Consider the following 10,352-nt stretch of genomic DNA (forward strand, 5'->3'; position numbering starts at 1 on the left):
CTGCAGCTAGGCGGGGCAGGGCTGCTGCAGCCCCGGCAAGGTCGCGGCCGAGCAGCAGAGTGTGGCAGGGCGGGGCATGAGCGCACGACGCGAGGCGTGAAGCATGGGCGGAGCACTAGCGGCGCAAGCGGGCCGACGCGGAGCACGTGCATGACGCAGGGCACGAGCGTAACGCGGGGCGTGAAGCCCGGGCTGGCGCGAGCGCTCGACGCGGGGCGCGGAGCATGGGCGGGCGCGATACAGAGCTCGGGGTTGTTCATGAGAGGACTCGCCCACCAGGTGTTTGACGAAATGTGGCGACGAACAAGTCAGAAAATGCGTCTGTCCCTGGCGACGAACAAGTCAGAAAATGCGTCTGCCCCTGTTGGGCATTAGGCACACCGGCTGACCCAAATGAGAAAGCCCAAACGTCTATCCGTGTTGGGCGTTGGGCACACTGGCTGAGCCAAATGAAAAAGTGGACAGGTCTGTCGGCTCGGCCGACCCGAATAGACAGAAAAACAGACAAAATCGTGTCCATTCGAGTCTCCAAGTGCCCATTGTGGGGCCTCAGCAAAATCAGTAGATGGTGCGTAGGCCGCGCCATGACCACTATGCAACGATTTCACGCGACAAAAACCTGTATGGCCGATAAAACGTTCGAAAAATTAAAATCACCAAAAGTATATTTTCAACGGTTATCTCAAAAACCATTTGTAAACAGTATATTGCCATCTCACTCTTGCAATAGAATGATGGGCACTTTGGATTTTTGTTGCAACTCACAAACCCTTCCCTCAATTTCACAGCCACAGAATATGGTTTCAAACATGAATATTTTTCTGAACATAAACATGCAAGCTCACCATTGATTAATAGTAAAGTTAAAACCAACTTGTAAACAGTACAGAAGGAAGCTCTTATATAAAAGAGAAAACAAGCATGCTCACCGGCCAACAAAAGAAAAACTAAAACTAACCATCCATGATTATTCAAAATGAATGTTGACTTTCCAAAACCTTCCCTGGTTTTCATAGCCATTGAACATAGTTTTAAACATGAACATTTTTCGATACATAAACATGCATGCTCACCCATTGGTTAATAGCAGAGTTACAATCAACTTGTAGACAGTACACAAGGAAGAACTAAAGCCAACCATCCATGATTATTCAACATGAATGTTCACTTACCAAACCATTCCCTGGTTTTCATGGCCACTGAACATAGTGTCAAACAAAACCTTTTGCTTAACATAAAAATGCATGCTCACCGATTGATTAACAGCAGGGTTACAATTGATTTGTTCACAGGACAGAAGGTAAATCTTGACCTAAAGAAAACATACATGTTGCATGCTCACCAATTGATTAGTAGCAGAAGGAAGCTGTTGATCTAAAAAAAGATGCATGCTCACCCGCCAACAAAAGAAAAACTAAAAACATGCATGCTCAAACCATGATCATTCAACATGATACAATGTTCACTTTCCAAAGAGTAAAGATACTAGAGTTGGTGAGAAACAATTTCATACACGGGCGAACTCACAAAGCTTTAGTTATGCAAATAGACCTACTAGGAAGGAAATAGATGACTGCATAACAAATGCAGCAAATTATTCCTTCAGAGCACCCACTTGATGGCATCAGTCGTGAAGGCATAACGTGCACACTTGTGCTTGACCATCTGAAGGGTCTGATCATCACCGACACCATGCATCATCTCTACGCCGGTGAGCACAGCAAACTGCTGACCAGTTGATTCTGCTTTAAAGGTCTTAGCGATGACAAACTTGCCATCGCCCAGGTTGAGAAGCTCACGGCGTATTGGAATCCACGCCACTCCCTCAGGTGGGTTCAGGTCTTGCCAAGCTTGCTGCTCAGTGGGTGTTTGCTCATGGACCATGGCAGAGAGGTCCACAGCACACAGATTGTTGGGCCAGATGGCTGAGAAGCCAAACCACAGGTTGAACTCAGGGATGTACTGAGCTCTGCCATTAAAAGGCAGCTTCCACTTCCCGGCGTGCTTCCATTCTTCCGAGTGGCTCCATCCTAGACGGTGCTTGGAGTCATGGTGTGCCGTCTGAAAGCTGTATGTGCCGATGCTGCCCTCACATGATATGTAGATGGTGGAAAAGCCATAGCTGTCGACTGTGGTAGTGTAAGAGAGAACAGAGGAAGGTTTGTACCCAGGTTGGCGGACAAAAGGAGGCGGTGGAAGTAGTCGCCAACGCCAGGTGGCCCTCAAGTTGCTCAGCTCACTGCACTCGGGCATGAACTCAAGGACCTCGAAGCATCGACTATCAGCTTTCCAGGGGCAACTGTCCAGGACATACAAGCTGTCTTGGTCGGTGCCAGGGTGCTCGATGGGCAGGCACATGGGGTCTGCTCCCTTAGGCTCGTTGAGGCAACCCATGGTGTTGAAGAGCTGCTTGTCGGCGTCGTACAGCACAGCCTCACCGATCGAATTGCTAAAAACAATTCTGCCTTCGCTGGTGCCGCGGGGGTTGAAGAGCGCGAACATATCAAGACCGACACCAGAGGGAGTTGCTGTGAACTTGATGCCTGGGTCCGGCAGCTGCAGGGACTGCATCACTGGAAAATAATCCTTATACTTTGCTGCTTCATCTGCTGCTTCAAGTGCTGCCTTTGCTGACGGGTAGAAGAGATGATTGTAAGGATTGATCCGGCGCACCGAATAAACGCCTTCGACCCAGTTATGCATCACCAGATTGACAAAGCGCCTGTTCATCCTCGTCGTTGCTGGTCTCCCAACCAAACCAAAAGAACACCCTGTCTGATAATAAAATGAGATAAACTAAGTAAACAAATTGGCCAGATTCGCTTTAAAGATGGAGACTTTCGCCGGATAATACCTGAACTTGACTTGATGATCAACAGAACTTCACGCAAGGTCTTGTGCGGGTGGGGAGGTAGAGCTTGCGCGGCGATTTGGTCAAGGTCTTGTGCGGGTGGCGAGGGACTTGGGCGGCGGCGGGCACCGGGATGGGAGCTAGGTTAGGTTTTGCTCCTCGTTCTCGTCTTATTTACAAGAAGATTCCCGCATGGTTGGGCTACGGGCCGAACAACTCTTCACACAAAAGGCCCCGGAGGCCTATTGAGGTATCGCTGGGCTGGATCGGCAACACAGCGCGCGAACTCCCCGGAGGCCTATTGAGGTATCGCTGGGCTGGATCGGCAACACAGCGGGCGAACTCGGCGCCTTGCTTGACTCGAGAGACTAACAACAGTGCTATATTCCCTCAAATAAACCAACGACATTTTGATGAATAAAGAAACGTAGTTTCCCTAAAAAAACACTGCTATGTATTCCCTCAAATTAAAAAAATCCAATGCTATACATTCCCTAAAAAAACTAATGCTATATATTGTTTTGTTTTTTTAGTCTATGATATATATTGTCTATAGCAACCGTTAATCATAGTGCGCCCACAGTACGCGACATTCTCGTTACCGTTCGTTGTGCCACGTAGTGCAACCCTCGAATGCTATTTATCACATTCAGCGATCGGTGTGGGGTCGCATCGCGTCGAGGGAACAGTGATGGGCCGGGCCATTTTGACGTACGAATTGTTGAAAAAACTGGGAACACAAGGGAGATTGAACCCTGGTCTCCAGGGTGACGACCGGTGCTCCGTCCGCGTGGCGTTTTCTCCTTTTTTTTTTCTTTTTTTGTTTTCTTTCTTTTCTTTTCTTCTTCTTCTTCTCCGGGATTTTTCATTTGTTTCCCCCTTTTTTTCATTATCCTTTTCCTTTGGTCTTTTGTTTCTTTTTTGGTTTTTCATTTCTTTTGGTTTTTCTTTTGTTTCTTTTTTTCATTCTACATTCTTATATACATGGTCAAGATTTTTCAAATATCTGTTCAACATTTTTGAAATACATGATCAATATTTTTTTCAAATATTTGTTCAACATCTTTTCAAATACTTGTTCTAAAATTTTCAAATACTTCCTCAACATTTTTCAAATACTTGTCAACATTTTTCATATACCTGTTCAACATTTTCAGTAAGTATTCAACATTTTCAAATGCATATTCAACATATCTTTTTCAAATACGTATTCAACATTTTTTAAATACTTGTTCACATTTTTCAGATTCTTGTTCAACATTTTTTAATCCTTGTTCAACATTTTTTTTCAAATGTGTTTTTGGGAGAGTGTTTTTGTAGTATATGCATTTAAAATATTTCAAAGTATAAACAAAAGCAGAAAGAAAGCAAAAAAGAAAAAAAGTGAAAAAAATAAACAGGAAACAGGCAGAGGCAGCGACGCGCGCACCAAGTCTGAAGCTTCCGCCGCCGCGCTTGATGCCTGCGTGCGAAAGACCGAGCGAGGCGCAAACTCTACAAATGGACTGCAGGTTGAAATTAGTACCACCTCAAGAAATTAAAAAATGCCAAAAATGTGAGCGCTCTCGCGACTGCAAAGAACGGGGCATGGGAGCGCTCTTGCGACCACCCGCGGCGGCCGCCACTCTGGCTCCGCCGCCCACCACTGTCGCTGCTTCCCTGCTGGTTGGAACTGCCTCGGTCATGCTTCCTCCGCCGCCAGCCACGTTGCCGCCCCTGGATCTGTTCTCTCAGTCCAAATCGGGAGGATCTGGAGCTTGCGTCCCTTGCCCTTTCAGTCTGAATCGGGAGGATCTGGATCGGATCTCCACACTCCTGCCGCCGCCGGCGGCTAGCCGCGGCTCTGCTTCTGCCATTGGGGCTGGTGTGCTCTTGGTGACGCCCCTCGTGACACTCTCTCCCAACCTCGCGGTCGCATCTTCAAGCAGCGACCCGCGCACCAAGTCTGAAGATTCCGCCGCCGCGCTTGATGCATGCGTGCGAAAGACCGAGCGAGGCACAAGCTCTACGAATGGACTGCGGGTTGAAATTGTATCACCTCAAGAAATAAAAAAAGCCAAAGTGTGAGCGCTCTCGCGACTGCAAGGAATGGGGCATGGGAGCGCTCTCGCGACCGCCGCCACTCTGGCCCCGCCGCCCACCGCTACCGCTGCTTCCCTGCTGGTTGGAACCGCCTCGGGCGCGCTGCCTCCGCCACTGGCCGTGTTGCCGCCCCTGGATCGGTTCTCTCAGTCCAGATTGGGAGGATCTGGAGCCTGCGTCCCTTGCCGTTTTAGTCTGGATTGGGAGGATCTGGATCGGGTCTCCACGCTCCTGCCGCCGGCAGCGGCTGGTCGCGGCTCTACTTCTGCCATTAGGGCTTATGTGCTCTTGGTGACGCCCCTGGTGACACTCTCTCCCAACCTCGCGGCCGCATCTTCAGGCAGCGACACGCGCACCAAGTCTGAAGCTTCCGCCGATGTGCTTGCTCTCCGCAGGTCCGACCCATCTGTGGGTGGCCGATGGACCCCTCACCTCACCGAGCCAGCCAAAGCGACATCTTCGACCCCGCCACTCTCCGCTCCTCTGGTCGACGCCTCCACTGTCCGCCTGGCGCCGTGTCCACCCCTGGCAGGTCCTGATATGGCAGTCAAGCCAGCCACTAGTCCCCTGCATCTGGTCCAAGGAGAGCCGGATCCTGCTGCCACCGCCCCGTCGACCTCTACTCTCAGCAAGCTGTTGGCCCCTCTAGCGCCGGCCATTCCTTCTCGGATGTCATTGCCGCTGCCAAGTGACTCCGTCCAAGGGGACGGCGCGCCTCCCACACGTTCAGGTTGCGGTGATTGGCGTGTCTGCTTCGTTCGGGATGCAACGCACGGTGTTCCAGTGTGCGGCGTGCCCGCGCGTCCTAGGGATCTTCTGGATGGATGGCACCTTGTATCGGCGCGTCGCTCGTTGCCTCGCGTGCCCTGTTGTGACTCTGCATCCATAGCTCGGCCAGCTCCCCCGGCATGGCTGAGAGACTGTTGCTTTCGGTGCCTCTCCAAGGGTCACCGTGCTCATGAGTGCAGGGACCCATTCCGGTGCATGGGATGCCTTCAATTTGGCCACAAAGTGTGTTTCTGTCGTGCACAGCACTGCACCGACCGGACTACGACACTGCGACATGCTGCTCCACCATCCACCCCAGCGCATGTGTCAAATGTCGATGCAACACCAGTTGATGTGGCATTGTAGCCCGTCCTTGTGGAGCAGACTGGGCTATTCCGCGCTGAGCTTCTCGACTGCATTGCGCGAGTTGGGAGTGTTTTGGCAAGTGCATAGGCCTCTCTCGCCAAGCTCCAGGATGTGCCCGTTGTGTCCTTGTTGCCCAAGATCCACGATGGTTCTGCCAATGGGGAAGCAGGCATGTATGGAGATCTCTCCCCTCGTGCTACATCCTGCCTGTCATCGCTGCATGTCGTGTCGATTACTTTTGAGAGTGAAACCGTTGTTGAGGTCGTTACTTCGGTGCTGCAGATTATGCCTGAGCTGCAGAAGCTTTATGAGGAGCCCACCTCGCCTATTTTGATGATGCTTCCTAAGGAGATGGAGTTGCTTGGAGGGGCCTTGGCGATGTCGACTGCGACCTCACCACCGTCGTTGGAGCCCAGTCACTTGATCACCTTTGTGGACTGTGGGGGTTTGGATGCTGCTATTGTTGTTCCACCTGTGACTGTTGGCCAGGTGGCATCTGTGGGTGCCGAGGTTGATGAGGTGTGTGCTTTGGCACCTAATTCTGAAGTGTTGAAGACCATCAGATCGCCCATCTTTGACCGTGAAAGTATGATGGCACGTATTGATGAGGTGGTCTTCGCGAAAAAGCTTTGCCGCTTGCTCGCTGGTTTGGAGGCAGCTAGCTCGGGGTCTGGCAAGGCGATTGCCGGCCTCCTAGCGGAGGAGGCTTCTACGGGAAAAATCAAGAAGGTGAAGAAGGCTCTCAGGAGCATAGGCAAAAAGAGTGGCACCATTGGTAAGGCGTCCGCGGCTGCTTAATGGATGATACTCAGTCTCTCCGATCACCATCTCCGATTGGCTCGTCTCCGTGGATTGGCTGGTGTCCGTTGTATTCAACCTTAGTTTCGTTGGGAGTTTCATTGCGACGTAGAAGTGCGACGGATCATGGTTGTTGTGTGTTATGTATGTTTATCGGGTTGATCGGGGGGTCATCGAGTTTCCTTATTAGCGAATAGTCCGCATGTAGTTTATATGTATCGGTTTTCGCCCGGTTTTCCGTTAATTAACCGGGCAATTCTCTTCTTAATTAATCGATAAGGCAAAACTTTTGTCTTCGTTTTGAAAAAAAAAATAATACCACCTTGGTTAGCAAAGTAAAATAAGGAAATATGGGAGCGAGGTGGATGGACATAAAACGGACAAAATTACGATGATAAGAAAAGGGTATAGAGGTATAGATTGAGGCCATCAAATAACCAGTGCGGCCCAGCCATGTACGGGTGCGATTTCAAGAAAGGTGAAAGTTTTCTTTTCACAAAACTGCAAGCCACGGCTCGGCCACAATATGGCCAGCATGGCGCCAGATGTCAACGGACGGTTGGTTGTGGACTTTTTTCGAGGGTACGCAAATTGCGTACCTTAGCTTTATAGAAGGAGAGAAATAAGACATACAACAACGTCCATCACTCGCTGCGAACAACGAAGGCGACCAACTCCACACCCGGATCGTACAAGGACAACCAAACACAACAACACAACTACGACACAAAAAGCCTACCCAACACCGAGCCCCTCGCCGCGTCTTGGCCGACACCAAAGACCTCTGAAGAACATCAACTCCATCTTCCTTGGATTATCCAGCGACGACTGTACATGGCGCCGGAGGAGAAAGATCCAGGCAGCGGTGAACACCGAAGGAGCGCATCATGGGACCTCGAGTCTCCCAGCACAATGCTCCCAACAGAGTAACAACCTCAAAGACTGTTGCCATCATGCCGATCCTACGAATCAAGGCTTTCGCCCGGAGACAGCTGCCGATACGAGGTCGCGAGGAAGATGGCGTTGCACTCAACGAAGCCTCCAGGAAGGTGAATGACACCCGCAGGTGCCATCAACGCCGGTCCAGTCACAACCGAACAGGATTTTCATCCGTAGCGCTGCACATCTCCACGTCTCCAAGATCCCGGCGAGTCCCGATCAGATGCCTCGCACCGCCGTCACCGCAACAACTTGCTATCGAAGCCCCCTTCACTGCCGAGGGAACACGCCTAAAGCCATCACCTTCAACATCGACTAGGAGCCGCAGCAACCACCGAGCGGTGCAAAGCCAGTTCCGCCACGGTGGCCTTCACCCGCGACAGGGGACTGCCACCAGAATGGATCCGACCGCTTTGCAAGTTGGGGTGGCGGGATCACAGTTTGCAAGATTGTGGACTAAACCATCAACCACCTCACAAGTTTGTGGGTCTGTAGTGCTCTTCCTCTTGATTAATACTCCCTCCGTTTCAAAATAGATGACTCAACTTTGTACTAACTTTATACAAAGTTGAGTCATCTATTTTGGAACGGAGGGAGTAGAAGAGTTGCAAACAACTTGTAGACAATACAGAAGGTAGCACTTGATCTAAACAAGAACATGCATGCTCACCCAGCAGAGTTACAATCAACTTGTAGATAGTACAGAAGGAAGCTCTTGATCTGAAAAACCATGCATGCTCACCGGCCAACAAAAGAAACAGAAAAACCAGCCATCCAGATCATTCAACATGATACAATGTTCACTTTCCAGACAGGAAAGATTGTAGAGTTCGTAACAATCTCATAGACAGGCCGAACTCAGAAAGCTTTAATTATGCAAATAGACCTACTAGGAAGGAAATAGATGACTGCATAACAAATGCGGCAAATTATTCCTTCAGAGCACCCACTTGATGGCATCAGTCGTGAAGGCATAGCGTGCACACTTGTGCTTGACCATCTGAAGGGTCTGATCATCACCAACATCATGCATCATCTCTACGCCAGTGAGCACAGCAAACTGCTGACCAGTTGATTCTGCTTCAAAGGTCTTAGCAATGACAAACTTGCCATCGCCCAGGTTGAGAAGCTCACGGCGTAATGGAATCCACGCCACTCCCTCAGGTGGGATCAGGTCTTGCCAAACTTGCTGCTCAATGGGTGTTCGCTCATGGACCATGGCAGAGAGGTCCACAGCACACAGGTTGTTGGGCCTGAAGGCTGAGAAGCCAAACCACAGGCTGAACTCAGGGATGTACTGAGCTCTGCCATTAAAGGGCAACTTCCACTGCCCGACGTGCTTCCATTCTTCCGAGTGGCTCCATCGTAGACGGTGCTTGGAGTCATGGTGTGCTGTCTGAAAGCTATATGTGCCGATGCTGCCCTCACATGATATGTAGATGGTGGAAAAGCCATAGCTGTCGACTGTGGTAGTGTAAGAGAGAACAGAGGAAGGTTTATACCCAGGTTGGTGGACAAAAGGAGGCGGTGGAAGTAGTCGCCAACGCCAGGTCGTCCTCAAGTTGCTCAGTTCACTGCACTCGGGCATGAACTCAAGGACCTCGAAGCATCGACCATCAGCCTTCCCGGGGTAACTGTCCAGGACATACAAGCTATCTTGGTCGGTACCAGGGTGCACGATAGGCAGGCACATGGGGTCTACTCCCTTAGGCTCGTGGAGGTAACCCATGGTGTTGATGAGCTGCTTGTCGGCGTCGTACAGCACAGCCTCGCCGATCGAATTGCCAAAAACAATTCTGCCTTCGCTGGTGCCGCGGGGGTTGAAGAGCGCGAACATATCAAGACCGCCACCAGAGGGAGTTGTTGTGAACTTGATGCCTGGGTCCGGCAGCTGCAGGGACTGCATCACTGGAAAATAATCCTTATTCTTTGCTGCTTCATCTGCTGCTTCAAGTGCTGCCTTTGCTGACGGGTAGAAGAGATGATTGTAAGGATTGATCCGGCGCACCGAATAAACGCCTTCGACCAAATTATGCATCACCAGATTGACAAAGCGCCTGTTCATCCTCGTCGTTGCTGGTCTCCCAACCAAACCAAAAGAACACCCTGTCTGATAATAAAAGGAGATAAACTAAGTAAACAAATTGGCCAGATTCGCTTTAAAGATGGAGACTTTCGCCGGATAATACCTGAACTTGACTTGATGATCAACAGAACTTCACGCAAGGTCTTGTGCGGGTGGGGAGGTAGAGCTTGCGCGGCGATTTGGTCAAGGTCTTGTGCGGGTGGCGAGGGACTTGGGCGGCGGCGGGCACCGGGATGGGAGCTAGGTTATAGCTGGCCAAACGGGCCGGGCTAAACAGGCCGGCCCGCGAGCACGCCGGCACGGCCCGCCATGGGCCAGGCACGGCACGGGCTAAACGGGCCGTGCCCGGCACGCGGCACGCCTTGGGCCGTGCCTGGGCCTGGAGCCTGGGCACGCGGGCCGGCACGGCACGGCCCGTTTAATTTTTTTATATATTTTTAAGATTTATATATATATATATAT

The 10,352-nt window shown here is 50.8% G+C and overlaps 2 protein-coding genes across 3 annotated transcripts; both read right to left on the reverse strand.

Moving 5' to 3' along the window:
• Window positions 1-1,405: 1,405 nt before the first annotated feature.
• On the reverse strand, window positions 1,406-3,050 carry LOC123136647 (uncharacterized). Of its 2 annotated transcripts, none has more exons than XM_044556094.1 (2): window positions 2,855-3,050; window positions 1,406-2,775 (listed from the first exon to the last, which is right to left on the reverse strand). In XM_044556094.1, the coding sequence occupies exon 2, from the start codon at window positions 2,728-2,730 to the stop codon at window positions 1,603-1,605; it is 1,128 nt and encodes a 375-aa protein (XP_044412029.1). In that variant the 5' UTR covers window positions 2,731-2,775; window positions 2,855-3,050; the 3' UTR covers window positions 1,406-1,602. The 2 variants fall into 2 exon arrangements, with proteins under 2 accessions (XP_044412029.1, XP_044412039.1); XM_044556104.1 differs by having other exon boundaries at window positions 1,406-2,771; window positions 2,855-3,005.
• Window positions 3,051-8,423: 5,373 nt separating this feature from the next.
• On the reverse strand, window positions 8,424-10,131 carry LOC123093904 (uncharacterized). The gene is made up of 2 exons (XM_044515969.1): window positions 9,994-10,131; window positions 8,424-9,910 (listed from the first exon to the last, which is right to left on the reverse strand). The coding sequence occupies exon 2, from the start codon at window positions 9,867-9,869 to the stop codon at window positions 8,742-8,744; it is 1,128 nt and encodes a 375-aa protein (XP_044371904.1). The 5' UTR covers window positions 9,870-9,910; window positions 9,994-10,131; the 3' UTR covers window positions 8,424-8,741.
• Between the last annotated feature and the right edge of the window lie 221 nt (window positions 10,132-10,352).

The sequence above is a fragment of the Triticum aestivum genome, chromosome 1B, assembly GCF_018294505.1.
Source record: "Triticum aestivum cultivar Chinese Spring chromosome 1B, IWGSC CS RefSeq v2.1, whole genome shotgun sequence".
Taxonomy (NCBI): Eukaryota; Viridiplantae; Streptophyta; class Magnoliopsida; order Poales; family Poaceae; genus Triticum; species Triticum aestivum.